Source organism: Cucurbita pepo, chromosome LG05 (genome assembly GCF_002806865.2).
Source record: "Cucurbita pepo subsp. pepo cultivar mu-cu-16 chromosome LG05, ASM280686v2, whole genome shotgun sequence".
Taxonomy (NCBI): Eukaryota; Viridiplantae; Streptophyta; class Magnoliopsida; order Cucurbitales; family Cucurbitaceae; genus Cucurbita; species Cucurbita pepo.
In genome coordinates, this window is record NC_036642.1 from 3,068,881 (window position 1) to 3,096,657 (window position 27,777).

At 38.7% G+C, this 27,777-nt stretch overlaps 6 protein-coding genes and 1 non-coding gene across 11 annotated transcripts; 6 read left to right on the forward strand and 1 right to left on the reverse strand.

The window, feature by feature from the left end:
- Nucleotides 1-113: 113 nt before the first annotated feature.
- LOC111794995 (enoyl-[acyl-carrier-protein] reductase [NADH], chloroplastic-like) lies at nucleotides 114-4,581 on the reverse strand. Its single transcript, XM_023677212.1, has 13 exons — nucleotides 4,360-4,581; nucleotides 3,226-3,536; nucleotides 2,603-2,712; nucleotides 2,445-2,500; nucleotides 2,281-2,365; nucleotides 2,155-2,202; nucleotides 1,788-1,862; nucleotides 1,593-1,704; nucleotides 1,414-1,465; nucleotides 1,191-1,242; nucleotides 1,029-1,086; nucleotides 665-763; nucleotides 114-570 (listed from the first exon to the last, which is right to left on the reverse strand). The coding sequence occupies exons 2-13, from the start codon at nucleotides 3,497-3,499 to the stop codon at nucleotides 416-418; spliced, it is 1,176 nt and encodes a 391-aa protein (XP_023532980.1). The 5' UTR covers nucleotides 3,500-3,536; nucleotides 4,360-4,581; the 3' UTR covers nucleotides 114-415.
- A 1,265-nt stretch (nucleotides 4,582-5,846) lies between these two features.
- On the forward strand, nucleotides 5,847-5,982 carry LOC111796283. The gene has a single exon (XR_002815328.1). It is a non-coding gene; the product is annotated as a small nucleolar RNA Z247 (small nucleolar RNA).
- Nucleotides 5,983-10,109: 4,127 nt separating this feature from the next.
- Nucleotides 10,110-11,385, forward strand: LOC111795654 (delta(12)-oleate desaturase-like). The gene has a single exon (XM_023678198.1). It carries the CDS (start codon nucleotides 10,146-10,148, stop codon nucleotides 11,256-11,258), a length of 1,113 nt encoding a protein of 370 aa, XP_023533966.1. The 5' UTR covers nucleotides 10,110-10,145; the 3' UTR covers nucleotides 11,259-11,385.
- Nucleotides 11,386-13,131: 1,746 nt separating this feature from the next.
- On the forward strand, nucleotides 13,132-17,796 carry LOC111795177. 5 transcript variants are annotated; one of them, XM_023677460.1, is made up of 6 exons: nucleotides 13,132-15,048; nucleotides 16,387-16,484; nucleotides 16,648-16,731; nucleotides 16,872-16,952; nucleotides 17,022-17,264; nucleotides 17,523-17,796. In XM_023677460.1, exon 1 carries the CDS (start codon nucleotides 13,423-13,425, stop codon nucleotides 14,992-14,994), a length of 1,572 nt encoding a protein of 523 aa, XP_023533228.1. In that variant the 5' UTR covers nucleotides 13,132-13,422; the 3' UTR covers nucleotides 14,995-15,048; nucleotides 16,387-16,484; nucleotides 16,648-16,731; nucleotides 16,872-16,952; nucleotides 17,022-17,264; nucleotides 17,523-17,796. The 5 variants fall into 5 exon arrangements, with proteins under 5 accessions (XP_023533228.1, XP_023533226.1, XP_023533225.1 ...); XM_023677458.1 differs by having other exon boundaries at nucleotides 16,648-16,952; XM_023677457.1 differs by having other exon boundaries at nucleotides 16,868-17,264.
- Nucleotides 17,797-18,687: 891 nt separating this feature from the next.
- LOC111794764 (peroxidase N) lies at nucleotides 18,688-21,093 on the forward strand. Its single transcript, XM_023676901.1, has 4 exons — nucleotides 18,688-19,355; nucleotides 19,438-19,620; nucleotides 19,695-19,860; nucleotides 20,487-21,093. The coding sequence occupies exons 1-4, from the start codon at nucleotides 19,131-19,133 to the stop codon at nucleotides 20,906-20,908; spliced, it is 996 nt and encodes a 331-aa protein (XP_023532669.1). The 5' UTR covers nucleotides 18,688-19,130; the 3' UTR covers nucleotides 20,909-21,093.
- Nucleotides 21,094-22,376: 1,283 nt separating this feature from the next.
- Nucleotides 22,377-23,693, forward strand: LOC111794763 (peroxidase 2-like). Its single transcript, XM_023676900.1, has 3 exons — nucleotides 22,377-22,597; nucleotides 22,668-22,856; nucleotides 22,932-23,693. Exons 1-3 carry the CDS (start codon nucleotides 22,388-22,390, stop codon nucleotides 23,535-23,537), a joined length of 1,005 nt encoding a protein of 334 aa, XP_023532668.1. The 5' UTR covers nucleotides 22,377-22,387; the 3' UTR covers nucleotides 23,538-23,693.
- Nucleotides 23,694-26,192: 2,499 nt separating this feature from the next.
- On the forward strand, nucleotides 26,193-27,502 carry LOC111795563 (peroxidase 2-like). Its single transcript, XM_023678066.1, has 3 exons — nucleotides 26,193-26,435; nucleotides 26,505-26,696; nucleotides 26,775-27,502. Exons 1-3 carry the CDS (start codon nucleotides 26,226-26,228, stop codon nucleotides 27,366-27,368), a joined length of 996 nt encoding a protein of 331 aa, XP_023533834.1. The 5' UTR covers nucleotides 26,193-26,225; the 3' UTR covers nucleotides 27,369-27,502.
- Nucleotides 27,503-27,777: the final 275 nt, after the last annotated feature.

The following is a 27,777-nucleotide window of genomic DNA, read 5'->3' on the forward strand; positions in this document are numbered from 1 at the left end:
AGCTTAGTGACGTCTCGTAATGAATAAGAGGCACATGGCTTGCCATAATTTCAGATTTTTTCATGATATTTGGATAAATTCTTAAGATATCCATTTTGATTTGTAGCCGAATCAGTGGAAAAGTATAAGTGTTCAAATTATTCCTCAGAATAAGAAGAAATATTCTCAAACATAACGTACTATCACAGTGCCTGCATCCAGATTTGGACGTTTAGGAACTATCCTCTTGTGGCGGTTACAGTGAGCATAATCAGAAACAAAATCCAAAATCGAGGCAGCTTAGCCAAGCCATTCTCCTAGAACCAATTCCAACAATAGGAAAGAAGAGTCATGAACTAGCTGAGGCAACAACACTCTAGGCTAAACTTCCTAAGCTTGGCAAGGCCATCATCAATCAACCAATCTGCAAGCAAATTTAGTGCTTGTCTGTTGGAATATCTAGATCCTTGAACATCGGGCTATCAACTCCCACGCCCATTGCATTCAAACCATTATCTACATAAATAACAGCTCCAGTAATAGCAGAAGCCAGAGGTGATGCCAAGAAGGCAGCTGTATTCCCCACCTCCTCTGTTTCATCATATTAAAAGGAGCATTTCAGTATGAGTCAGTAATGGTAAAGTGAGAAAAGGAGCATGCTCACAAGAATTGATGGAAATTTTACCAGCAGATAGTTCTTTCTGCAGAGGTGCATTGACCGATGAATAGTCAATCATCATGTCAATAAACCCGATTGCTTTTGCAGCTCGACTTCTTAGTGGACCTGAACACGAGCAGGAAACAGATATTACAAATCAGGAGACGAAACAAGCACGAAATGGATATTAGAGTAGAGAATTCAAGAGTTTCCATGTGGAAATTCACATATAGAAACATTAGTAATATTGTGATTCCCAAAAGGAACAAGAAACACATAATTCAATGTAAATCTAGATAAAATGCCTTTTCAGCAGCAGATACTGTGTTGTGTTTTCAGAAAAATAAAATAGTGAAAAAAAAAAAAAAAAAAAAAAAGNGGCAAGGTTTACCCGCAGATATTGTGTTGACTCTGATTTTGTGCTTTCTTCCAGCTTCAAAAGCAAGTACCTAGAAGAATAATAACCAAATTCCAAAATACAACACTCTCATTATGGTAAGAAAGAACAGTTCCAGCCCCACAGAAAGAGAGAAATAGAGGGAAAATTTTTTACTCGTGTATCACTCTCCAAAGCAGCCTTGGCAGAACTCATGCCACCTCCATACCTGAATTAAGAATACGATTACAATGATATCCAAGTGAAATTTTGGTGATACAGACCACCCTTATAAGAGAAAAATGTAGTTTGAGAAGAGTTGTAAGAGAAAGCAAAGGGGGCAGGCCAAGCATATTTTCCTTGAATATAAGGTTGCCAAGCAAACATGTTACATGCATACCCTGGAATGATTCTTTCAGAAGCTATGTACGTGAGGGATAATGAAGCACCACCTATAACAAAAACCAAAGTTCTCCTTATATATGCTTTCCTTGTCTCGCCTAACAAATAACTGGAAAAAAAGCTACTGTGTAAAAGGCAAAAACGAAAAGTCTTTATAATGGAAATATTTCAACATGCCTGGATTCATGATTGGAACGAAATGCTTCAGTAGAGATATATAAGAGTAGCTTGATGCAGATAAAGCTGCTAGATAACCATTCCGAGATGTTTCCAACAGAGGTTTCGTTACCTATTACAAAGAGCATCTTTGTTTTATGGAAAACAAGCAAGGTTCGAAAGGCTATTATTGAATGAAACTCCCTAGCTAAATACCTCCGGTCCATTAGCAAGGGAGTGCACAAGAATGTCAATGCTGCCAAAATCTTGCTTCACGCACTCAGCAACTTCCTGCAAGAAGTTTTACATTTTTCCAGCGCATTAAAATAGAAGCACGCAAATACATTAGGAAAGTCCAATGAGATAATGACTCATAGACGTGAGCAAACTCCAGCACAATTCATTCAAGCAACACTCTCATGCATATAAAACAACAAGAGATACTAGCTACTTGGCTTTTGGCTTTATCAGTTGTATAATCTTGTAGCAAGACTTCAAATTCATTCACGTGGAAAATCCACCATATCACTAAGAAAATATTTTCCATATATAGAGGTATTCAAAGGGAATGCTATGTGTGTACCTTCACAGTCCAATTTGAGGATCCTGCATAGCGTTTGTTTGTTTTTATCTGCATGGATGGGAGAAACAAGCGTGCTCAACACAGAGAATTAAAGATTTACCATACCAATAGAGATTGAAAAATTACATCTTCAGGAACATCCTCCGGGCTGTCAAAAACTGCATCTAGAGGATATACTTTTGTGATCTCCATAAGTGAACCATCTGGCAGTCTGAAATATTGAACTGTTTATAGGCAAATAACACTTTACTTTGGTAAAAATATGGATAAAAATAAGAATGATATCTTACACTCGCGATTCATCGAACTTTCCACGTCTGAAGCTGGATTCAAAAATGTTCAAGGCCTGAAGAAGAAAAGTTTCTAATGCTAAACATTGGCCCAAGAGATAACCAAAAAGATTTGTGCAAAAAAGACATTAACTATTTGAGCAAGCTATTTCACTTACAGGCACCCACGTGCCAACAAGAATTTCAGCACCAGCTGCCGCAAGAGCTTTTGCAATCGCCCACCCATATCCATTATCATCAGCTACACCAGCGATAAATGCTCTCTTACCTACACATCAGAAAACTAGGTTCGTTGAAAAATTTTCATGTAATTGTTAGTTTTCAAGTATTTCATGCCTGGACGCAAAAAAAAAAAAAAAAAAAAAAAAAAAAAAAAAAAAAAAAAAAAAAAAAAAAANAAAAAAAAAAACCCAGAAGCACGACATGAAATTAGAAGTCGTGAAAATAAAGTAATAGCAAATGGACAATCCCTCTCGTACATTAGACGTGACAGCTCTTATGATCATAGTGCGATTAATAGTTCTTACTCTAAGATTAAAAAAAATCAAGCTTTCCTTGAGAGATATGAAAGAATGTACAAGGCATATAAGAAAATCAGTCCCATAAAAAGGGATTACAATTCATAGAACCTGGTTATTGCAGTTGAGGGGGGTGGTGAAAGAAGCCTCGGTAAGACACAATGGATCACAATTTATTAATGGAAAGCTAACCAAGAAGATAGAAATGGATAAAGAAACTAAAAGATAAAAAATAATGAAAAATAGATTGCAAGAACTCTAACCTTTTAGATCAATTGACAGCCCAGAGATAGGCTTACTATCATTAGCTTCAGCCATTGCTTTGGTTACAATTCTCTCATTTTTCACTGAAGACGAGACGAACCTCTGCTGGAAAAATGGTAAAGATGATATATTGCTAGAACTCGAAAGCTTAGCGAATGATGGAGCTTTAGAATTGCCACTAAGGGTAGTTCCAAATGGCTTGAAGCCTTTCCTTGAGGGCAATTGGTAGTGTTTTAGTGTCGCTATCTGAATGTTAGAAGCTGCAGCTGCCATCTTCAGGAACTGGTATCTCACAGAAGAGAATCGAGATCTGCCCAATTTTAAGCTATGAGAACAACAAGGAGCTCAAGCTTCAATGTTAAATAAAAGACTTTTTCACTTATAGGAAGTTGATTGGAGGCGGGAAAAAAAATATTGTTCTAACTTGGATATTTTTTAATGTCTCAACAGACAACTTAAAATAGAACTCAAGATTCTGTGTTTTCTAGCTATGTTTAGTTGTTTAAAAATTAGGATAATTTTTAGAAGCAATCCACTAATATAACAAATATTCACGATCCTAAGTGCCAAATTTCTACAAGAAATGCCAAGCTATAATTCAGTTCCTCTCAAATATTAATGACCCTGATAAATTAGCAAAGGACCAAACCTGTAAATCTCGATATAAAAAACAAACTCATCTCTAAACAAAAAGACAGAATTTTCTAATTACATTGGTTTTTCTTATCCCCAACTACTAACTTTCCCCAACATTATTCAGGAAGAAAAATATTAGCATCGCTATGGAAGATGAACAAGCTTTCAGTGGCATAACAAAAATTAATTGCTCAGTCAACAAATCGCTTAAACCAATTTGTCATAGTAAGCTAACACAGACAAGAGACACGCTCCATGAATCCAAGAAATATATCGAACTTTATCTACATAACATTACTCGCATTGGGAAACAGAAATTAAAGAGAGTAACAAAATCGCAATTATCAAAACCCATAGATCTACCAGTTGAGGTTGGACCAGAAAATAAAAACGAAATATAATCAACAAATGGTGGAAACAAGCTTCAGTGTCTGGAGCCACTGAAATGACATTGAGAAACTGCCGATTACACTTAAAAGATGAGAAGAATTGCTTACATTTTTGCGACAGAAAACGCCAATGCAGAGAGAAGGGGATTTGGAACAGTTAAAGAGAAGGCCAGGGTTTTCCCGGAGAGAAATCAAACAGAATTAAATGGGTTGGAAACAAGAACGGTGGAGGTTGCAGATTATAGGAGTTTCGATGATAACAAAGATGGAAAGGGCTTCGAAAATGTCGACAATCGTTAGGTAGATCCTGCCTTCACTGTGCTCTCAGTTTTCGCTTTTAGTTTTCTTTTTTTCTTTTTCAAAAAATTATTTTATTTTATTTTTCAAATAAACCATTCTTCCTTTGTATTAATCGCCTAATTTTTTTTATAATACAAATTATTAATACTTTTTCATCAATAACCAATTGATACAAATAGTTTTTATGGTCGGAGTCCACGACCGCGTGTCAAATTGATCTGATGCATAGTTTTTAAATGAAATTCTAACGAGTCAAGTCCAATGCTAGCAAATATTATCATTTATATTTTTGTGTTTTCGGACTTCTCCTCAATGTTTTTAAAAAGCTCTGCTAGAGTTTCCACATCCTTATAAATAATGCTTTTGTTCCCCTCTTTAATCAATAAAATTGATAATGCTTTTGTTCCCCTCTTTAATCAATAAAATTGATGTCATGGGTTCACTTAATTTTAAACGACAAAATTGAAATAAAGAGAAATTGGTCACATTGAGGTAGGTGACCTTATTATTAGAGTTGGGTAGTTGAGTGATGTATGACGAGGCATAACCCATAGTCCCTATGTACACCATGTTGTTTATGTTGTGTATGTTAGAATTGGTCAATCCATTAGAATAGCTTGAAGTTAGTCATGCCATAAGAATAGGCTTACTTCGTTAGTTTCCTATGAAATCGGATCTATTAGTTAATCTTTTGCCAATATAAATAGAATATGTCCTCAATAGTGTGAGGCACAGTTTTGCATAAACTTGATATGGTATCAGAGCCGAAATAAGATCCACGAGATCCATAGCCTCTGCTGTTAGACATGTCAATCCCAAACAACACAATGTCTTCTCCGTCGATCAGTCAGGTGATTAGTGTTAAGCTTACACAAGAAAATTATCTACTGTGGTCTACCCAAATCCTTCCCTACTTGCGTAGCCAAAACCTTGTTGGTTTTGTGGATGGATCCATGCCTGCACCAAGCCAGACGATCGCCGTTGAACCAAGTGAAGAAACAGGGAATCGCAAAATTATCATCAACCCTGAGTTCACAGTCTGGTACCCCCAGGACCAGCTGGTACTCAGCCTCATCAACTCATCAGTCACTGAGGAGGTTCTCAGCACGATGGTTGGAATCACCACTGCACGAGAAGCCTGGATTACGCTGGAGCGACAATTTGCTTCCACATCTCGAGCAAGAGCAATGCAGATCCGTATGGAACTCTCTACTATCCAGAAAAAGGACATGACAATTGCTGACTACTTTCGTAAAGTAAAACATCTTGGTGATACACTTGCTGCCATTGGCAAGCGAATAGAGGATGAAGAACTCATCGCCTACATGCTGCAAGGACTTGGTCCAGATTATGATCCTCTAGTCACAAGCATTACAACCAGAACAGATGTATACACTGTCAGCGACGTGTATGCTCACATGCTGAGCTATGAGATGCGGCACTTGCGTAAGGGTACATTTGAGCAACTTTCATCTGCTAACAATGTCAATAGGATATCCATTCGTGGAGGTGCCAATGGAGGTCGAGGTAGTCGCGGTCGTAGTCGTCAGTTAAATAGTGGTCATGGACAATCAAGGCGTACTGTGAACAATCCTGGACGTCAACCATCAAAGACACAAAGCAGCTCAGGCATTGTCTGTCAGATTTGTGGTAAGCCCAATCACGATGCTTTGCAATGCTGGCACAGATTTGATCAGGCATATCAAGCCGAAAATAATCTCAAACAAGCAGCTTTGGCAACAAGTGGATACACTAGTGACACAAACTGGTATGTTGACACTGGAGCCACAGATCATATCACCAATGACCTAGAGAGGCTTACCACCAGAGAACGCTACACTGGCACCGACCAAATTCAGGTTGCAAATGGCGCAGGTTTGTCTATCTCTCATATTGGGAATTCATTAATTTCTGGTTCATCTCTTGTTCTGAAACATATCCTATATGTTCCTAAAATCAATAAGCACCTAATTTCAGTACAAAGACTAGCATCTGATAATAATGCTGTTGTAGAATTTCACCCAAACTATTTTTTGGTTAAGGACCGAGTCACGAAGAAACTCCTGCTCCACGGTAGATGTAAGAATGGCCTATACGTTCTACCGCATAATTTCAGTCAAGCCTTGCTGACAGCCAAACTTTCGAAAGAACAATGGCACAGAAGGCTAGGGCACCCTGCATCTCCAATTACCATTAGAATTCTACAAGATAATAATTTAGCTATAGATACTAATATTCCCTCTTCCTCAATTTGTAATGCTTGTCAATTAGGGAAAGCACATCAATTGCCATTTGGTTCTTCTCAGCATGTATCTACAGCACCCCTTCAATTAATTCACACTGATGTATGGGGTCCATCCATTGCGTCAGTAAATAATTCCAAATATTATGTTTCCTTTGTTGATGATTTTAGTCGTTATGTTTGGATTTACTTTCTGAGATGCAAATCTGATGTTGAGTCTGTGTTCCTTCAATTTCAAAAACATGTTGAAACTATGCTAAATACCAAAATTCGCTCCGTCCAATCAGATTGGGGGGGTGAATACCATCGGTTACACAATTATTTCAAATCCACAGGCATTGAACATCATATCTCCTGTCCTCACACACACCAGCAGAATGGGTTAGTCGAAAGAAAACACAGACACATTGTAGAAACTGGCCTTGCTTTACTCGCTCAAGCCAACATGCCTCTATCCTACTGGGATGAAGCTTTCAACACAGCTTGCTTTCTTATAAATAGAATGCCCAGCCGAACCATACAACAAGACACACCACTTCATAAATTGTTTGGTAAAAGTCCAGACTACTCCATGCTTAGGGTGTTTGGCTGTGCTTGCTGGCCTAATTTAAGGCCTTACAACAACAAGAAACTGAGTTTCAGAACTACTAGATGTATATTCTTGGGTTATAGTTCTTCTCATAAGGGATATAAATGCTTAAATAGAAGTACAGGACGTATTTACATCTCTAGAGACGTGGTTTTCGATGAAAATATTTTTCCTTTTGAAGAATCTAAGCCACCAAACAAAACCACAAATCCACATCATCCTGTTCTACTTCCAGCCTTAGCCAAACTTGCTAGTTTTTACACTGAAAATGCTCTTACAGATATTGAACCAGTTGTTAGTAATTCCCATATGAATGATGGTCAAACTGATAATATTGCTAGTGACAACTTGTCTGGTGTCAGCTTATCTTCTGCAGATAATACAAGAAGTTCAGAGGAAATTGCAGAATATGAAGCTGAGAGCAGTTCGATCAATGCTCAAAACCAAACTCATGAACATGTGTCTGATCAACCAACTGAAGCAGCTAGTCAACATCCAATGCGAACAAGGTTGAGAAATAACATTGTACAAGCTAAACAATTCACTGATGGAACTATCAGATATTCAGAAACCTCAAGAAAATTCGCAAGCGCTGTAACTATCACAACTCCGATCATAGAGACTGCTACTGAACCTCGAAACCTGCAGGAAGCCATGCAACATCCAAGATGGAGAGGAGCAATGAATGATGAGCTCTCAGCGCTAAAACGAAATGCCACTTGGGATCTAGTTCCACCCAAACCTGGAATAAATCTCATTGATAGTAAATGGGTGTATAAAGTGAAAAGAAAAGCAGATGGGTCAGTTGAAAGATTAAAAGCAAGATTAGTTGCCAAAGGATTCAAGCAAAGATTTGGTGTTGATTACACTGATACTTTTAGCCCTGTGATCAAACCGTCAACAATCAGGGTCATTCTTTCGCTAGCAGTAACCAAGGGCTGGAATATGAGACAAGTTGATATCCAAAATGCATTTTTGCATGGAATTCTGAAAGAGGAAGTGTACATGCGACAACCACCAGGATTTCAAGACTCAGCCAAACCAAAGAATTACATATGCAAGCTCAAGAAAGCCCTTTATGGCCTGAAACAAGCCCCAAAAGCTTGGCATTCAAGGTTGACTGGAAAACTTATTGAGTTAGGCTTCAAGGCTTCAGTAGCTGATTCATCTCTTTTTATTCTCAAAAACAGAGAGATAACTATCTATATGCTCATCTATGTTGATGATATAATTATTGTGAGCTCCTCTGATCAAGCAACCGAAAGGTTGATTCAGAAATTGAAAATAGATTTTGCAGTAAAAGATTTGGGTGGTCTTGAGTATTTTCTGGGTATTGAAGTCAAGAAAACACGAGATGGTATCATACTGTCACAGAGACGATATGCCTTAGATTTGTTGAAAAGAGTAAACATGGAAAAATGCAAACCTATGTCTACACCAATGGGTTCTGCTGAAAAATTATTCAGAGAACAAGGAATACCCTTATCAGCTGAAGAACAATTCAAATACAGAAGTACAGTGGGAGCACTACAATATTTGACAATGACTAGGCCTGATTTGGCATTTGCTGTCAATAAAGTGTGTCAATATCTTCATACACCTACTGATGCTCATTGGGGTGCTGTGAAGAGAATTCTTCGTTATGTTAAAGGCACACTAGCATTAGGAGTGAAAATTCAGAAATCAACCATGATGTTGTCGGGGTTTTCTGATGCTGATTGGGCTGGTTGTCCCGATGATCGACGTTCAACTAGCGGCTTTGCTGTATTTCTTGGAGCAAATCTAATCTCATGGAGTTCCAGAAAACAGGCTACAGTGTCAAGATCAAGCACCGAAGCAGAATACAAGGCCATTGCGAATCTTACTGCAGAAATGATTTGGATCAAGTCATTACTGAAGGAACTGGGCGTGTATCAATCAAAGGCTCCTCGCCTCTGGTGTGACAACCTCGGAGCTACATATTTAACTTCAAATCCAGTATTTCATGCTAGAACGAAACATATTGAAGTTGATTTTCATTTTGTTCGAGAACAAGTAGCACGTAAAGCAATGGAAGTTCGGTTCATTTCATCAAGTGATCAAGTAGCTGATATCCTGACAAAACCACTGTCTAAAACTCCTTTTACTACACATTGTAACAATCTCAACATGTACAAGACTTGTTGGGATTGAAGGGGACTGTTAGAATTGGTCAATCCATTAGAATAGCTTGAAGTTAGTCATGCCATAAGAATAGGCTTACTTCGTTAGTTTCCTATGAAATCGGATCTATTAGTTAATCTTTTGCCAATATAAATAGAATATGTCCTCAATAGTGTGAGGCACAGTTTTGCATAAACTTGATAGTGTATGTGTTCAATGTAACGACATATGAATAATTGTGAGATTCTATATGGATTCGAGAGAAAAATAAGTGTCAACAGATTCTACTTTAAAACAAAACATTGTTGGTAAAAGTGTGAAAAGTTTTATAATAATGTTGAAAGTAGATGCATTTTAAGAATGTTGAGCGGGAGCCGTCTGGCTGGCTGGCGAGACCGTGAAAGGTGTGGTCTTTGAGGATGAATAATGGAAGTTGGCAACACAAGCAAGCGCTGGCTGGTGATTCAGTCGAGAACCATTGACGAGTGTTCGGTGCAGTTACAATACCAACATCAAAAGGCTTCGAAAATAGCTGCCACGTTTCACAGTGACCTGCAGCTGCTGCTGCTTTTAAATAAACAAGCTCTCAGTGCAAAATTCCGGCACATACCGATACCTGCCATGGGAGAAAAGGGCGTTCATGAGCGAGTTCCTCACGCAAAGCCTCCTTTCACTCTCACCCAAATCAAGAAAGCCATTCCTCCCCACTGCTTCCACCGCTCTCTTCTCCGTTCCTTCACCTGCTTACTTTCCGACCTCGCCTCTGTTTCTCTGTTCTCCTACCTCGCCATTGCCCATTTCCGCCTTATCCCCTACCCATTCCCCTACATTGCATGGCCCCTTTACTGGGTTTTCCAAGGCTGCACCCTCACCGGCATTTGGGTCATTGCTCATGAGTGCGGCCACCATGCTTTCTCCGACTACCAATTAATCGACGACATCGTTGGCTTCTTCCTCCACTCTGCTCTCCTCGTCCCCTACTTCTCTTGGAAATACAGTCACCGACGCCACCACTCCAACACCGGCTCCCTCGAACGAGACGAGGTCTTCGTCCCAAAACCCAAATCTCAAATCCCCTGGTATTCCAAGTATTTCAACAATCCACCAGGGAGGCTAATTTCTCTTATAGCAACACTCACTCTGGGGTGGCCCCTGTACTTGGCCTTCAACGTCTCAGGCCGTCCCTACGACCGTTGGGCGTGCCACTACGATCCCTACGCCCCAATTTTCACAAAGAGAGAATGGATTCAAGTTTACATCTCCGATGCGGGGATTTTGGGCATGGCTTTTGTGCTATACCGCATTGCTATGGCGAAAGGGGCGTTTTGGGTCATGCGTATTTACGGAATTCCGTTGCTTATCGTGAATGGGTTTTTAGTTTTGATCACGTTTTTGCAGCACACACACCCTGCGTTGCCGCACTACGATTCTTCGGAATGGAATTGGCTGAGAGGGGCTCTGGCGACTGTGGACAGAGACTATGGGGTACTGAACAGAGTGTTTCATAACATAACGGACACGCATGTGGCGCACCATTTGTTCTCGACGATGCCGCATTATCATGCTAAAGAGGCGACGGAAGCGATAAAGGCAGTACTGGGAGAGTATTATCGGTTGGATAGGACCCCTGTTTTGAAGGCCATTTGGAGGGAGGCTAAAGAGTGTGTTTATGTTGAGGCTGATGAGGATGCTAATTCTGAAAAAGGAGTTGTCTGGTACCGTAAGAATCTCTGAGTGAACATCAAAATGGTGGCAGCTACAAGTTTAATATTAGTATTATTATTTTCCTTTTAAACTTCTCTGTGTTTGAAGGAAGATAGTGTTCTTGCGAGGATGGATGAATGAGGATGAACCTTTTGAACATGTGTCTTTAATGTTTGTAAATCTCTTTATCCGGGCGCTTATTAATGTATATATTGGCATGCTTTAACCTCGTAGAAACTATGCATCGACTAAGCTCACTCTAATCCGTTATCTATCTCACAATTTTTAAAACGCGTCTGTTAAGGAGAGGTTCTCATACTCTTATAAGGAATGCTTTGTTCTCCTCTCTAGAGCTTAATGTCCTCGCGTGCACACCACCCTATGTCTAGCTCAAGTACCATTTTGTAACAGCTCAAATCTACCGCTAGCAAATATTGTTTGTTTTGGCTCGTTATGTATCTCTGTTAGTTTCACGATTTTAAAACCGTCTACTGTAGAAAAAGTCTAAATCCTACTCCGACTAGTGCCTTGCACGGTTCGAAAACTTGGCTCTAATATCATTTATAACGGCTCAAACTTATAGCTAGCCGATATTGTCTTTTTTGGAGTTTCCCTCTTTGGCTTCTTTTGAAGGTTTCCGCCCCCTTATAACCGACAACCGACAACCAAGGAGGAATCTCAACTATAACTAATTTTCAAGGCACTATAAACTAATCTATCTCTTGTCCTGCTCAACCTTCTTCGTAGTCACATAAGCTGGATCAACATCATGATATCGACATATTTATAAAAGTATTAAAGTTGGATGTCTATCAATCTCGACCTCCAAACCATTCCTTGAATTGGAAATTAGTTGATTTCCCTTCATTCAGACATTTTCGATTGGTTCGTGTAAAAGAAGTTAGACCCCGAATTATAAATCTCCTATTGTACCTACTATGTCAGATGAACCTAAAATCTCGGTTCAACAAGACATTGCCAACAAAAAAAATTAGAATGCAGACATTTAAATTATTGAGCTAGTCGTCTCAAGTCTATCCTTATAAAAAAGATACTTATATTTGTAATCAAATTAATTAATTGTTTAACATTTAAAAATGATTTTAATTATTTTATTTATAATATAATATTATTCATTGATAACAAGGTTATTAAAATAAATAAATAAGTAGGTGCGTAAAAGATATCATAATTAACCCTAATAAATCTTGAAAGGATAGCAATATCTGAAAGTAAAATGGAATGGAGCATAAATGAATAATATAGATGCTCTTTTTGTGATTACTTTTACTCCTAAAGCATATATCGATTATATTTATCACATGATACGAGCATTTAGGCTATAGATAGGTATTATAGATAGGTATTATAGATAGGTATTGGATGGGACATTGATGGCCTAGGTTTAGATTCTTAGATTTTCAGGGACGAACTCGTTCTCCATAATAATTCAACTTTAAATTTATACTTCTAATTATTTTCTCTCCGATTCAAACTCACCATTTAAATTAATTTATTACCATTTTCATACTTAAAATTAGATTCATTATATTTTAATATTTTTTTCTAAATTTATCTCTTCCAAAATTGGAAGAATTTGGTGGGAATTCTTAAATAATATAGCCGAATTAATTTATCATTAGTGAAATTAGCATTGGGCCTGGGCTTCCAATGTATTGGGTGGGACAGGCCCAGTGATGATAGTGAGAGATGGCAGTTTTGAGAATATAGTAAAAGACGAGGGGAGATTTGTAGTTTGGATTATAATAAATAATTAATAAATTCTGATTCCTTTGAAGGAATAGTATGACACGTGTCATGATGAAGTTCCATCTGACGACTAAATCGCAACCGTCCATCTGTCGTCCTGTCTACTCTAAATTCCCAGAGGGGGGCTCTCGAACCGACTCAAATGAGTTTCGTCGAGAAATCGAAATCGGTAAGAGAGTTGAGAGATCCATTTACAATTTCCGAGTAAGAGGAAGACGGAAAATCTATTAAGCTACATAAGGATTTTCTGCACTTCTTGTCTTGAATCTTCTCTCAACAGAGGGGATTCTTAGGGTTAATTCGTTGCGGATATTTTTGATTCTTGTTTCTCGTTTGCGATTAGGGCATATTAATTCTCTGGTTCGCGATTAGCAATTATCGATTAGCGAAATAGCGAGGTAGATCTTATCACGATCAGAATCCGATGATAAATCAAGCTCAAATGATTAGTATGAGCCATCCGCAGATGGCAAACCAGCCTCATGCAATCAATCAGTCTCAATCTCAAGTTATGAACCAGCCACCGGTGATTAATCAACCTCAATTTCTGAACCAAAGCCAGTTAATGAACCATTCTCAGATGATGTCTCAGTCCCAGCCTCAGGGTATGCAGCAGTCCCCGATGATGATGAGTCAATCTCAGCCGCCTATGATGACTGGCAACTATAAGGCATGGGCTCGCCCGCTGCCCCCCTTGGATCCTAACAAGAAGTATCGCAACTTTACGAAGCCTAAGTATGGAAACATGAAGCAGTCGAGGCCAGGGCGTGGAAATTGGAAGGGTAAGGGCGTTGGTGACAAAAGGATAAACAATAGGAGAACGGAAAATTCTTTACCGGGTTCCATAAGCTGTCCAAATAATTCTAGTGGAGGGTATCAACCTCCAAGTCTTCACGAGTTGCAGTCTCAAAATCGTATAAAAGCTCGAAATTTTTACTCGAAAAAGAAGTTCAATAGTAGGTTTGCACCTTATGCGCCTCGGAATACCACGTCTTTTATAATTCGTGCGAAGAAGTCTGGTGGAATCGCTTCCCTTGTGTCCCCTTGTCCCGTAACACCAGCTGTGCTTCCTACTCCAATGTTCTCCCCTTCGAGGGAGGCGTTGGGTGATATGGCCAAGGAGGAGTGGGGCGTTGATGGTTATGGATCAATGAAAGGATTAATAAGGCTTCGAGGGTCTGAGAATAAGGCGGAAGTGCATGAAGAGGAAGAAGAGGAAGGTGGTGGTGGGTCGAGTGATAGTGAAGTCGAGGAACATCTAGAGGTAGAACGTAAATTGGACCATGATTTGAGCCGATTTGAGATGATATATCAGAACTATGGAGTAGAGTATAATAATTGTTTGGAAAATAGGGTCGATGATCAGGATAGCCATATAGCTCAGTTGGAGGAGGAGAACTTGACGCTGAAGGAGAGACTTTTTCTTATGGAGAGAGAGCTTGTTGAGTTGAGGAGGAAGTTGCAACATCTCGAGGGGCAAAACCCAGTTGTTGATGATGTGAATGAGGAGGTAGTGGATAACGTGTCTGAGAATGAAAGTGATGGAGGGTTGGAGATGGAATACGTATCTGAGATTAGACCAAACCAAGATGTTGATGGTGGTTCTAAGGGGGGCGATGAAAAGGAGGTGTTCGAGATTGAGGGTGAGGAGAAATGTGTAGGGGAAGATTTTACTATTGGGACAGAGGTTGAAGAGAAATACATAGTGAAGGATGAAATGGTGAAAGAATCAGATGAGCAGCTTCCTGAGGACGAAGTAGCGAAAAATGAAGAAATGAAGGGGGAACTTGCATCTGGCAAGGTAAATGAATGCGAGGATATGGATGAAAATTTTGGTAATATTTTGCACTCGGATTCAGGGAATGGAAATGAAGCCATGGTCAATGATGAAGAAGAGCAGACCAGAATTGTACCTGTAAACATAGTTGCAGATGTGAAGTGTACTAACAGTGAAGAGTCAAAGGAGGATTCTGTAACAGGACACGACTGTTGTTAAGGATAGGCTTCCTTCAAGAGAAGTGCTTGCATAACTGATTAATTTTGTGTAAACGTAAGCCACTTTCCTGGAGAGGCGCTTTCTCGGAATTCCATTGTTACCTTTATCTTCTGCAGCTTCTGGTTACATACTTCTGACTGATATTTTTCTTTAGAACCTTTATTTCTCGTTGGAAACAGCTGATGTTTCTTAATCAAGTCTGCTTGTTGTTTAGCTTAACTCTCAGGTCTTTTGTGTTAGATTCTAGGTTTTATATGTTTTGGTGTAATATACTCTGTAGTAAATGTGATGGTTTAATCTGCTGAAGATGCTAGCTTGTGTTTTATCCCTCTTTTATTAAATTTATAAATCTATACATCTATTTTCCAGCATTTTTTTTTTTATATCAAGTTATCAAAGAATCACTGTGTCAATTAAATTCGTTGAGATTGGGATGGAGGATTTGGATAATTTTTTTTTATGAAGATCATAGAAGTTCTCTTTCTTTATTGAGAAATGTGGGCTAGAAGTAAATGAAATCCCTCCTTATTGTCCAACTATTGTAAGATAGCGTTCATTTGGTTATCTCATGGCCTTTTTGAAGGGTTTTCTTTTTCGTCTTGTTTGTGGGTTCTTGAGCTTTTGGTGTTTGTAGGGGTCTATTGGCGGGGTTTTCAATGGTCCTCGTTGTGGCGGCAGTTTTTGGTGTTCTCCTCTCCAGCCTGGTGGCCACCAGTTTGGCGGGTTTTGCTTGGTAGAATTAGGAATCTATAGTAGTTGGGGTTTTGGTTTTGTCTTAGGGTTCCATGGTTGTTGATGATTTTGACGTTTTCTCACAATTTAAATTTCAAGGGTCTCCTGCGTTTGAAGGTTGAGGCAGTCATAGTCAGCACTTTTCTATGGCTTTCCCTTTGAATTTTGTTTTATTATTGGTTCAGTTCTTTTTTACTATGTGGAGTTTGTTTTGGCTTTAAAGAATCTTAGAAAGCACGTTTCTTGTTGAGCTAGTCTACTTTGAATCCGTTTCTCATGCTTCATTTCTTCTTAGATTTTATAAGTTTTGTGGGCATTCAGCAGGCGAGCATTAGTTGATTTCCTTTTGGTGGTGATGGTAGCATTTTGTGAACATAAGTAAATCAAAGTTCGTACCATTTGTATGAGCTTCTTTTAGTGTGCATCCCGAGAAGAATGATGTGAGCTGTTTGTGCCTTTTCAACTTTTGTTACTCTTGATATTCATCTTTTATCATTTTTATGGGTGAGTTACATTTTTTTTCAAGCAAAGACTTCGTGTATTCTTCTCGAATTGGCCTCCCATCTCGGGATTCTGGATTTCTTGTATCTGTCTCGGTTTGTCGATATTGATAAAATTGGAACTAACAGTTTCCTGTGTTCTTGAAAATTTGGTTGCTAGAGGCTGAACAGGTCACTTTGAAGGAACCATTGAAAGGTATATCAGATGCGTGATTTGCATGCATGATGCATTTGTCGATTGGGAAATGAGCTGTAGACGTAAGCTTACTTCTGATGTAGTTGCTTCGTTGAATAGACAGTCATGAAAGCATTTGTGACCTTGTCGTGCAGTTCTTAGTTTAATAATTGGTAACAAGCAGAATTTCGTTGAGAGGGCCTTAGTGTTTTATTATTCTTTTAATGTAATAATAGTCCTTTTCAGATCTTTGGCGCTCGGGCAGTGGCATTCAAGTCTAACTCTTCTTTGGCTGGTGGATTTGTCCTCACCATCCAAGATCGTACGGAGGTGCCTGTGCTTGTTGTCATATTTTTATCTCACCCGTATTGAAACTAGTATTATTATTGATTGCACTTGAAATTAGCTCAACCAATCATCAAAGTTCACCTCTGGTTATGTACTTTTTTTTGTTGTGATTTTGAAGCTAGGCTATGCCAGCTGCAAGTGAAAAGTGCGCTTGGGAGGTTTTTTAACCTGATTTAGACGAGCCCTGAAGGAAAAAAACAAGAGTATGGATTTGGGGTGATGAATTTGATTTTCATGATATTTATTGATATATTCAACTTGATGAAGTACAGATAGTGAGGACGCCAAGAGCATCTCTTAATGCATGGTTTTTCACCTCCGTTGATGAACAAATAAGATGTTTTGATAGCCCCGTGGTTCTCCGCTTCCCATCATTGTTCTAAACATAATCTGGCAAGTTGATCAACTGTGTAATAACCACCGTTGAAAAGAGCAACCAAATTTAGGGATATCTTACAGAAGTTGGAGCTTCAACCGGCTCTCCATTTCCACACGGTTCAAAACAGGCATCCATGGTAACATCGTGTGTTGTCTCCAGCTTTCCTTTTCCTCTAGAAATTGCTATCAGAAAGCTTTGACTTGCATCCGTTTTCTTTTGCAACATAAATGTGGTGCCCATACACTATTATAATGGTTCTGTATGTTCTTAGCAATTGCCAAATCAACTCAAGAAATCTTAAGTATGTTAGGCATCGAGAAGATTCAAATGTCTATACCTTGTACTTCAGAAATAGAGGAAAGTGAAGAACTAATTTACTTTGTTTCCTCTTCAGATGCGGAAGGTTCCCGGAGGGAGACAAATATTGGGTGTTCAAACAGCCCTTTGCTTCATCTCCAAAAGTCTGAATGGTAGAGGATATGGCACCTTAAAAGGAAAAGAACGCCTTTGCCATCAGTAATAGCTTCTAAACTGTCTTTCATATATACACATATATACACATACATACCTTGACATTTTAGTTTACCCATATCCCCTGTTTTAAAAAAGAAGAATTTTATTGAATTTTCACACCCTACGTCACTACATAGTCGTATGTGGTTTGAGTCTCTCGAAAAGTGGATCTTTCGCTCATAGTAGATTTAACTTTCCTAGAAGGCTTGCCAGAGAATGCTGGTGTGGGTTTCTTCTCTTTATTTCTTAAGTTTATTACCTAAATGATGTTTATCCAACTTACCCCAACTTATGGCCCATAGTAGATTTAACTTTCCTAGAAAGCTTGCCAGAGAATGCTGGTGTGGGTTTCTTCTCTTTATTTCTTAAGTTTATTACCTAAATGATGTTTATCCAACTTACCCCAACTTATGGCCCATAGTAGATTTAACTTTCCTAGAAAGCTTGCCAGAGAATGCTGGTGTGGGTTTCTTCTCTTTATTTCTTAAGTTTATTACCTAAATGATGTTTATCCAACTTACCCCAACTTATGGCCCATAGTAGATTTAACTTTCCTAGAAAGCTTGCCAGAGAATGCTGGTGTGGGTTTCTTCTCTTTATTTCTTAAGTTTATTACCTAAATGATGTTTATCCAACTTACCCCAACTTATGGCCCGTCTCCGCCGCTTGCCACCCTCGGCACGGTGCATCTACCGTGCCTTGAGTTTCTTCTTAAGAGAGGCAGTTCTCACTTTCAAACAGTGAGATCCCATATTTATTGGAGAGAGGAACGAAACATTTTTTTTGTATGAGTGTGAAAATCTTTGATTAGTATATGCGTTTTAAAGTCTTGACAGAAAGCACTTGAAGGAAAAGTTTTGAGAGGACAATATAGAACAGATCGGGTAAATAGCTCAAAAATGTTTTCATACCAATTGGTTAATGATTTGTGAACTAATACACTTGAATAATTAAATCGGTGAATAATTAGGTAATATCTTTTTTTAAAACATGCTTTTGTTTCTTCAATTTCTTAACACATGTCAATGCATATCCCATACACAATACGCCTCACATCACATCACAGTGTCCACTAAGCCTGCACCAAACTATAAACAAAACAAGCAAAAAGCAAAACATCAAGTTGTACCATTTGACATCAACAGATGCGTACTCTTCTTTGTAAGCTCGCCTCACGTACCAACAAACTTTTTAAGCCTAAAATAATCTCTGTAGTGGGCGATATGCTTCTCAATTATAGTGATTGTGCATGCACTCGAGTTTGCATGCCCAAACGTGCTTTACCCACCTACTAAAAGCTACTCCACGTTGTTGCATGAAACTAAATAATATGCATTCCACCATTCTCAATCGTCTACCAATCCCTTATTGCTCCTTATCTCGGCCGCCCATGCATCACAAACAACCCAAATTAAACTATAATTTATCACACTATAAATTAAGCCCCTTCATCACTTAGGGAATCACAATTTGTGTGAGAGTTGTAGCCATGGAAACCTCCAGCTGCAGATTAAAGGGTCGTTTTGCTTTGCTTATGATTGTCTTTCTCATGCTGTGTGGTGCCACAAGGGCACAGTTAACTGTGGATTTCTATAAGAGCTCGTGTCCAAACCTTCTCAGAATCGTGAGAAGAGAAGTCGTGAAAGCTATAAAGAGCGAGATGAGAACGGCAGCTTCACTCCTTCGCTTGCACTTCCACGACTGCTTTGTTAATGTAAACATGCACTTTTTAAGCACAGTGTTTTAAACAATATATTGTAATGATTTTTGTATTTTTGTGTTCTCAAACAAGACAGGGTTGTGACGGATCAGTGCTGTTGGATGGAAGTGATGGGGAGCAATTTGCACTTCCCAACATCAATTCTCTTAGACGGCTTGAAGTGATTGATTCAATCAAAAGCGCGGTGGAGAATTCTTGTAGCGGAGTTGTGTCATGTGCTGATATATTAACCTTAGCTGCTAGAGACTCTGTTCTATTGGTAATATGAACAAATTGAATGAAGAAATTAATAAAACTAGTGTGTTCTCTGTTGATACATTGAAGATTTTGCAGAGTGGAGGACCAACATGGAAGGTTTTACTGGGGAGAAGAGATGGATTGGTGGCCAACAAAACTGGAGCAGATCAGGTACTGCCCGCTCCATTTGAGAACATTGATGGTATCCTCAAGAAGTTCACTGATGTTGGCCTTGATCTCACCGACGTCGTTGCTTTATCTGGTGCGTAAACATTGTTGAGGATGGTTGGGAGGGAGTCTCACAATTATCATGAATTTATAAGTAATGAATACGTCTCTTTTGGTATGAGTCCTTTTCGGGAAAGTCCAAAACAAAGCCACGAGAGCTTATGCTCAAAGTGCACAACATCATACCATTGTGGAGAGTCGTGATTTCTAACATGATATCATAGTCGTACTCTTAACTTAGCCATGTTAATAAAATCCTCAAATGTCAAACAAATAAATTGTGAGCCTTGAAAGTGTAGACAAATGTGATCTATGTGTCGAACAAAGAGTATATTTTGTTCGAGGACTCTAGAGGAGTCGAGGCTCGATTAAGGGGAGGCTGTTCGAGAACTCTATCAGCCTGTACTTTGTTCAAGAGAAGGCTTGTTGGGAAGGAGTCCCACAATGACCATGGGTTTATAAGTAATTAATGCAACTCCATTGGTATGAGGTCTTTCGGGAAAAACCCAAAGTAAAACCATGAACGCTTATGTTCAAGGTGGACAGTATCATATCATTATGGAGAGTCGTGATTTCTAATAAACATATACACCAAAATGGGCCCGATTGATTGATAGTAAAGATAGGATTTTTTAATGATATGATTGATTTTGGTATCAGGAGCCCACACAATTGGGTTTGCAAGGTGTGCGATGTTCAACAATAGGCTATTCAACTTCTCAGGAAGTGGGTCGCCAGACCCCACCATGGAGAGCAGAATGGTGTCGGATCTGCAGGCGTTGTGCCCTCTCACCGACGATGGCAACAAGACCACAGTGCTGGACAGGAACTCTACGGATTTATTTGACAACCATTACTACAAGAACTTACTCAACCAAAAGGGGCTGTTGGAATCAGACCAAATTCTGTTCTCCAGCGCTGCAGCTCAAAGCAGCACAAAAAGCTTGGTGGAAGATTACAGCTCAAACACGACGCGTTTCTTTGAAGACTTTGTCAGGGCCATGATCAAGATGGGGAACATAAGCCCACTCACGGGCTCTAATGGAGAGATCCGAAAGAATTGTAGAGTGGTTAATTCCTAAGTATATAGATTCCCTTCCCTTGTATCAATAAATTACACAACTTTTTAAGTAGAGCTTATTGGGTGGTTCACCACTTAATTAGAACCTATCGAGTCATCTAGCACGATGTGAACTCGAGCATCGAGATATTAGTTGTCTCCACAGTTTGCTCAGTATACTTGTTAAAGTTTAAACTATCTTTATGTTTAATATCTCTCGAACATCCATCTATTTGGACACTACATGAACTCTTCCATGTCCATGTAGAGTGTTTATACACACTCTGTCAAAGTTCAGTCCTACGTTGCAACCTCTTATCCATAGAAGGGATGCAACGTGACATTGTCCAAGAAATCTCAGTCTCAAAAGAAAATGTCTCATGGTCGCACACACAACGACGCATAGGTTTGTCTTTAACATGGTTACGACAAAATCTTGACTTTTAAGGGGCACCTCCATTAAGTTTGTCTTTAACATCATTAACGACATTGATGCTTCTAATCTTACTAACGTTTTACCTTAACATTCTTACACATTCTTCTTTATCCGTTAAATGATGCACTGTCCTCTTTTTGGCCCTTGACATTGTTCAAGAGACTATACTCACGTGTTATCATTACCCTTATCCATAATACGAGGTTCATGATTGCTAACACCAATCTTTTAAAAAATTTATCAAAAGAATATCCACATGTAATATTCCTCGAAATGTTTTGTTTTAATCTTTGAGCTTAGGTGTATTATAAGAAAAATAGGAACGCTCACATATATTTAAACCCAATTAATTGTGGACCAAACATTCACCATTATTTTTCATAAAGTTTTGTCTACTTTTCCCAAACCTTTTTCTTGTTCTTCTTCATAAACACCATTGTTTTTCATATTTTTAAACATTTCTTCCATGAAAATTGCAGACCCTCACAAATATTATATACTATTTCTTCACACAGACATGGAAAGATGCCTTACAACCATAAATGTTTTTTTTTTTAATATAATTGAGATCTCGACACATATTAATTAATATTAAACAGATAACCTTAAATATATCAAATAGGTTTACAAACATATATAATAACATAATTTTTATTCGAAAAAGGCAAACAAATATTTAAATTTATTTATAAACGACTAGAGAGTGACAAATTATTGAACGAAACTATTACAACAAAATTAAATGTGTATTTATTTTTAATATATTGAGTTAGGTGAGCTGCCTCTCCTTTCTCGAGTGGTGTGCACTACACACTCTCGATATTTTTTTTTTTTTTTTTTTTTTTTTTTTTNAAATTAGTTAGTGGGTTTGTTCTCTTTCCTTTGTATTATATAATACTTGAAGATAAAAATAATTAAATCATAAACCCTTTTGATTGTCTGTTGTTTTCATTTGGAAGACCAATGCCTTGGCCGCCCCACGTGGCTCTATACGCATGCTCTGCTCCAAATTATCTATAAAATGGAACCACCATGAGCCATCATCCACCCACACACGCCAACAAAATGGCTTCTAACTCCACACTCTTAGCCTTCCTCTGCTTGGTGGGTTTGATGGTGGGAGCCTCTCTGGCTCAGCTAAATCCTTCCTTCTACGCCAAATCATGTCCTAATTTAGCAAAAATTGTGAATGGCGTAGTCGCAAACGCGCTACGAACCGATGCTCGAGCCGGAGCTAAACTCATTCGCTTCCACTTCCACGACTGCTTTGTTGATGTAAAAACTAATCTTTGGCTATATCAAAATTTGGTATTTTTGTGAGTTTAAATGTGGATAGTAATTGCAGGGGTGTGATGCGTCTGTTTTGCTTGAGAATGCACCTGGCATAGACAGTGAACTAGACGCCCCTGGAAATCAAGGCATTCAAGGTCTTAACATCATCGACGACATCAAATCTGCTGTCGAAAAGGCTTGCCCACGTACTGTTTCCTGTGCTGACATCTTGACCATTGCCTCTAGAGAATCTGTCGTTCTGGTAAGTAATAAAAATCTGATCTTTATTCATCTTCTGGAGAACCCTTAATGAACAGAGTAATTTATGTGTTTGAAGGCTGGTGGGCCGAGCTGGATTGTGCCATTGGGACGAAGAGACAGCCGAACAGCCAATAAGGAGGGAGCCACCAACAACCTCGCCAGCCCCTTTGAAGACCTGGATGGACTCAAAGCCAAGTTCTCTGTTTTCGGCCTCGACTCCACTGATCTTGTTGCTCTGTCCGGAGCACATACATTTGGGCGTTCAAGATGCGCGTTTTTCAGCCATCGTTTCGCGAATTTCAACGGCACCAACAGGCCAGATCCGACACTAGACCCAGCTTACAGAGAGCAACTCCGGAGGGTTTGTTCTAGCTCAGAGACACGAGCCAATTTTGACCCGACAACGCCAGACAAATTTGACAAGAACTATTACACCAATCTTCAGGGGCTTCGAGGGCTTCTTCAGAGCGATCAAGAACTGTTCTCTACTCGCGGGGCTGACACGGTGGCGATTGTGAACCGTTTCGCGAAAAACCAAGATGAGTTCTTTAAAAATTTTGGTCGGTCTATGATCAAAATGGGAAACATTAGCCCTTTAACTGGAAAGAAAGGAGAAATTAGATTGAACTGTCGGAGGGTTAATTCTCCACCAAGGGCCGATGAGGGGCATGATGTTATGTAAGATTGGTGGCGTTTTAAGTGCAGAGTTTGAGATGGAGAGGTTTTTTAATGTTGTTTTTAAGGTTGTGTATGTTTTGTTGTGTTGTGGTCTGAGTTTAACATAATGTATGAAGTTTGAATAATACTTTAATATGTGATATTGGAGTAAGGGAAGTAAGACGGTGTGTGTTCCAACTGCTCTTATAAAAAGTTCATAAAAACAAAAATGTGAGTCAGCAACGTCGGAGACTACACTTTCGATGCTGCATCTCACAATTTGAGCATCACTTTGTTTAGCCCGTTACGTATAGTCGTCATCTTCACGATTTTAAAACCATCAGGTCCCATGTCGGTTGAAAAGGGGAACAAAACATCTATGTAACAGGTCATTGCAGACAATATCTACTAGAGGTGACTTCGAGCTATTACAAATGGTATTAGAGCCAGACACCGAGTGATTTTTCAGGAAGCTAGCCCCCAAGGGATGGACTATGGAGGTCCTACGTCGGTTGGAGATGGAAATGAAACATTCCTTATATGGGTGTGGAAACATTTCCGTAACAAATGCGGTTTAAGACTGTGAGGCTGACAGCAACGCGTTTTAAGACCGTGAGGCTGACAGTGACACATTTTAAGACCATCGGCTGACAGCGATGCGTTTTAAGACGATGGGGCTGATAGCAACACGTTTTAAGACTGTAAGGCTGACAGCGGTGCATTTTTAGATAGTAAGACTGACAACTATGCATTTTTAGATGGTAAGGCTGACAACTATGCATTTTTAGATCGTAAGCCTGACAATTATGCATTTTTAGATCGTAAGGCTGACAGCTATGCATTTTTAGACCATAAAGCTGACAGCGATGCATTTCTAGACCATAAGACTGACAACAATGCGTTTAAGATCATAAGGCTGACAGTGATGCGTTTTAAGATCGTAAGGTTGATTAGCAATGCGTTTTAAGATCGTAAGGCTGACAGTGATGTGTTTTAAGATCGTAAGGCTGACAACAATGCGTTTTAAGATCGTGAGGCTACAGCGATGCAATTTAAGATCGTGAGGCTGACAACAATACGTTTTAAGATCGTGAAGGTGAGAGCGATGCATTTTAAGATCGTGAAGCTGATAGCGATACATTTTAAGATCGTGAGGTTGACAACGATACATTTTAAGGCAAGACGATACATTTTAAAATCGTGAGGCTAACGGGTGATACATAACGAGACAATATTTACAACATTGAAACACAAACTCCAAAACGAAAATCTTCCTACAATTGAATTACTATTATAATACTTCAAACCCAAAATTTCCAATTGCTCATGCTTTCAAGAACACCGGTGGATCAAACCCCAAGTGCATACCAGAGGCAGCTTCGTGGATCCTTCGTGGCTATCGCCATCAACGGAGACTTCAAAACCCTTACAAAGTAAAATGTCAATATTACCCTTACTGACCCTCATATTAAAACCATATAAAATGATTTTTCAAAAAACAAGAATTGAATTAGTCAAATGAAACATGGTTTGACTGACTCGATCGGATAAAGGTTAGGTGGGGACCATAAAAAACAAGACTTTCTGTATTTATTATTTAAATAATTAAATTAGTCTTACCAATCAGCTACCGCCACGTGTCCAACACCCTTACACTTGGATCCCCTACCGCAAGTTTCCCTCCGCCTTTTCCTGTATAAATATTTCGATATATCATTTAATTAGTTCCACGCTTAATTAAAACTATTTATATTTTCATTATTACCTTAACAATTTTTATTTTTATTTTTTGTTGATAGCTTATATTAATATATAATAATAGGTTGGTTTAAATTACATTATCTCCAAAGGAAAAAAAAAAAAAAAACTTTTGACCAATAGGATAATGGTTGGAATTTAATTCTGATTTAATAATAAAAAAAAAGTCTGATTAAAATTTAAAATTTTAAATAAAGTAGAGGTTGAATAAAATTTTAAAGATAAAACCATTTTTTAAAACAATAATTATGCTTAAATCAATATTACTTGTAAAAAAATCCATAGACTAAAACTTAAAATTTTAATCAAAGAATAGACCACAAACATAATATTAAGTTTTAAAAAATTATTCTGAGATGTTTCTTACATTAAATTTTAAAAAAAACATATTAAACCCATAAAATCTTATAGAAAAAGAAAAAGACAAAGTAGATAAATTGACATTATTATATTTTAAATGACGTGGAAAATGACATTATTATTATGAAATTATTTGAAATAATAAGGATTAGGTACTTAATCCTAGTAAACAAATAATATAATTAAAATATGACTCAGGAATTCAACCTATATAGATAGATATTGAAAACATGTCTACATATACTATTAATATATTATTAATGTATAATTTAAATTACTGCCAAAGTTTTCAATTGAATGATTAATATGACCGGTTGCACAAAATAATGGATATTCTTAATAAGGCGTAGGTTAAAACATTTTTGTCAAAATAAGGATTAAACTAGTGCAAATTGGAGTAAGAAATTTAAATTGAAAATTAATTTAATCATAAGATGAGAATGAGCCAATAGCAAACCATAATCTCAAATTTAAAAATTTTAGATTTAATTAATGAAAATAATAATCCTTGAATTCATCGCAAACTTGTCGTCCAAGCGCATGGCTGTGTATAAAAAAGGAACCTCCTTTCCACTATCTTCACAAAACCAAAGCAATGGCTTCTCCTAAACTTGTAGCCTTTGTTGCGGCGGTGGGTTTGATGCTGGCCGGGGCCTCTCACGCTCAGCTTAGCCCCTTCTTCTACACCTTCACATGCCCTCAGCTGCCTTTTATTGTTCTCAACGAGGTCTCGACAGCTGTTGAAACCGATGATCGAGCAGCTGCCAAGCTCATTCGCCTCCACTTTCACGACTGCTTTGCCAATGTATAGTTTCAATTATGGTACTTTCTGATTGTAATGAGAAAACCTGAAATAATGTTTTTGGATGTGCAGGGGTGTGATGGGTCTGTGCTACTGGAGGACGTGCCGGGCGTCATCGACAGTGAATTAAACGCAGGTGCCAACAATGGGATCCAAGGGCGGGAAATTGTGGATAAAATCAAAGCAGCCGTTGAAAGCTCTTGCCCTGGCGTTGTGTCCTGCGCTGACATCTTAGCGCTGGCTTCTCAAGTTTCTGTTGTATTGGTAAGCAATCAAGATGGACCCAATTTACAAAATTGTGAATTTTGTTAAATGGAATAAACAATTTGTGAATTTTGATAGTCTGGCGGGCCAGCCTGGGTGGTTCTACTGGGAAGAAGAGACAGCAGAGTAGCGAACAGAGCCGCAGCAGAGGATCTTCCGAGTCCGTTCGAAACTCTGGATATACTGAAATCGAAATTCAAGGCGTTTGGGCTTGATTCTAGAGACCTTGTGACGCTGTCAGGAGCGCACACGTTCGGTCGATCCAGGTGCTTTTTCTTCTCTGGAAGGTTCGACAACTTCAACAACACCGGCCTCCCAGACCCGACTCTGGATGCTGCTTACAGGGAGCAGCTTCGTCAAGCATGCACCACACCAACAACACGAGTGAATTTCGATCCCGTGACACCAGACATATTCGACAAAAACTACTACACCAATCTTCAAAGCCTGAAAGGACTTCTCCAAAGTGATCAAGAGCTTTTCTCCACTCCTGGGGCTGATACCACTGCCATTGTCAACGAGTTCGCCGCCAGCCAGTTTCGATTCTTTATTCAATTTGGGAATTCCATGATCAAATTGGGGAACCTCATGCCTCCACCTGGGACACCATCGGAGGTGCGATCGCAGTGTAGGCTGCTCAACCCATCCAGTCCTGCCCATGATGTTATGTAACTTGGTGTGCACCAATGTAATGTTAATGTGTGTTTATGTGTTTAATGAAATAAGCTAATTGGGTTTGGACTTCGTGGTTGTTAGAGTCAGTGGGGACATCAATAAATGTGGAGTGTGAAAGGAAGCGTTCTTAATTCTGCTGTGCGGAACTAATTACCTATGATTATTTGTATTATCATGAGTTGAAAAACCAACATATTGTTTTTTAATCTAATTAAATCTATTAAAATAAAACGCTCCGATACTGCTTTGTAAAAATACTATTCACCTATTTGTGAATGTGATGTCCAGAGAGGAGAGACAAAAAATACTAATCTCCATAATGATATGATATTTGACAACAATAATAAACATTAAATCTCTTGCGTGACGTTAATAAATGAAAAATTTTGCAAGAATAAGAGATGAA

Bases quoted from the DNA above. Each gene is read 5' to 3' on its own strand.
- LOC111794995 (XM_023677212.1), bottom strand. From the start codon at position 3,499: ATGGCAGCTGCAGCTTCTAACATTCAGATAGCGACACTAAAACACTAC. The intron at 1,243-1,413 runs GTATGCATGTAA...TTCTTAATTCAG, and splicing joins TCTGAAAGAATCATTCCAGG to GTATGGAGGTGGCATGAGTT. The intron at 764-1,028 runs GTAAACCTTGCC...GCTCGTGTTCAG, and splicing joins AGTCAACACAATATCTGCGG to GTCCACTAAGAAGTCGAGCT.
- LOC111795654 (XM_023678198.1), top strand. From the start codon at position 10,146: ATGGGAGAAAAGGGCGTTCATGAGCGAGTTCCTCACGCAAAGCCTCCT.
- LOC111795177 (XM_023677456.1), top strand. From the start codon at position 13,423: ATGATAAATCAAGCTCAAATGATTAGTATGAGCCATCCGCAGATGGCA.
- LOC111794764 (XM_023676901.1), top strand. From the start codon at position 19,131: ATGGAAACCTCCAGCTGCAGATTAAAGGGTCGTTTTGCTTTGCTTATG. The intron at 19,621-19,694 runs GTAATATGAACA...AAGATTTTGCAG, and splicing joins CTAGAGACTCTGTTCTATTG to AGTGGAGGACCAACATGGAA. The intron at 19,861-20,486 runs GTGCGTAAACAT...TTTTGGTATCAG, and splicing joins CGACGTCGTTGCTTTATCTG to GAGCCCACACAATTGGGTTT.
- LOC111794763 (XM_023676900.1), top strand. From the start codon at position 22,388: ATGGCTTCTAACTCCACACTCTTAGCCTTCCTCTGCTTGGTGGGTTTG. The intron at 22,598-22,667 runs GTAAAAACTAAT...TAGTAATTGCAG, and splicing joins TCCACGACTGCTTTGTTGAT to GGGTGTGATGCGTCTGTTTT. The intron at 22,857-22,931 runs GTAAGTAATAAA...ATGTGTTTGAAG, and splicing joins CTAGAGAATCTGTCGTTCTG to GCTGGTGGGCCGAGCTGGAT.
- LOC111795563 (XM_023678066.1), top strand. From the start codon at position 26,226: ATGGCTTCTCCTAAACTTGTAGCCTTTGTTGCGGCGGTGGGTTTGATG. The intron at 26,436-26,504 runs GTATAGTTTCAA...TTGGATGTGCAG, and splicing joins TTCACGACTGCTTTGCCAAT to GGGTGTGATGGGTCTGTGCT. The intron at 26,697-26,774 runs GTAAGCAATCAA...GAATTTTGATAG, and splicing joins CTCAAGTTTCTGTTGTATTG to TCTGGCGGGCCAGCCTGGGT.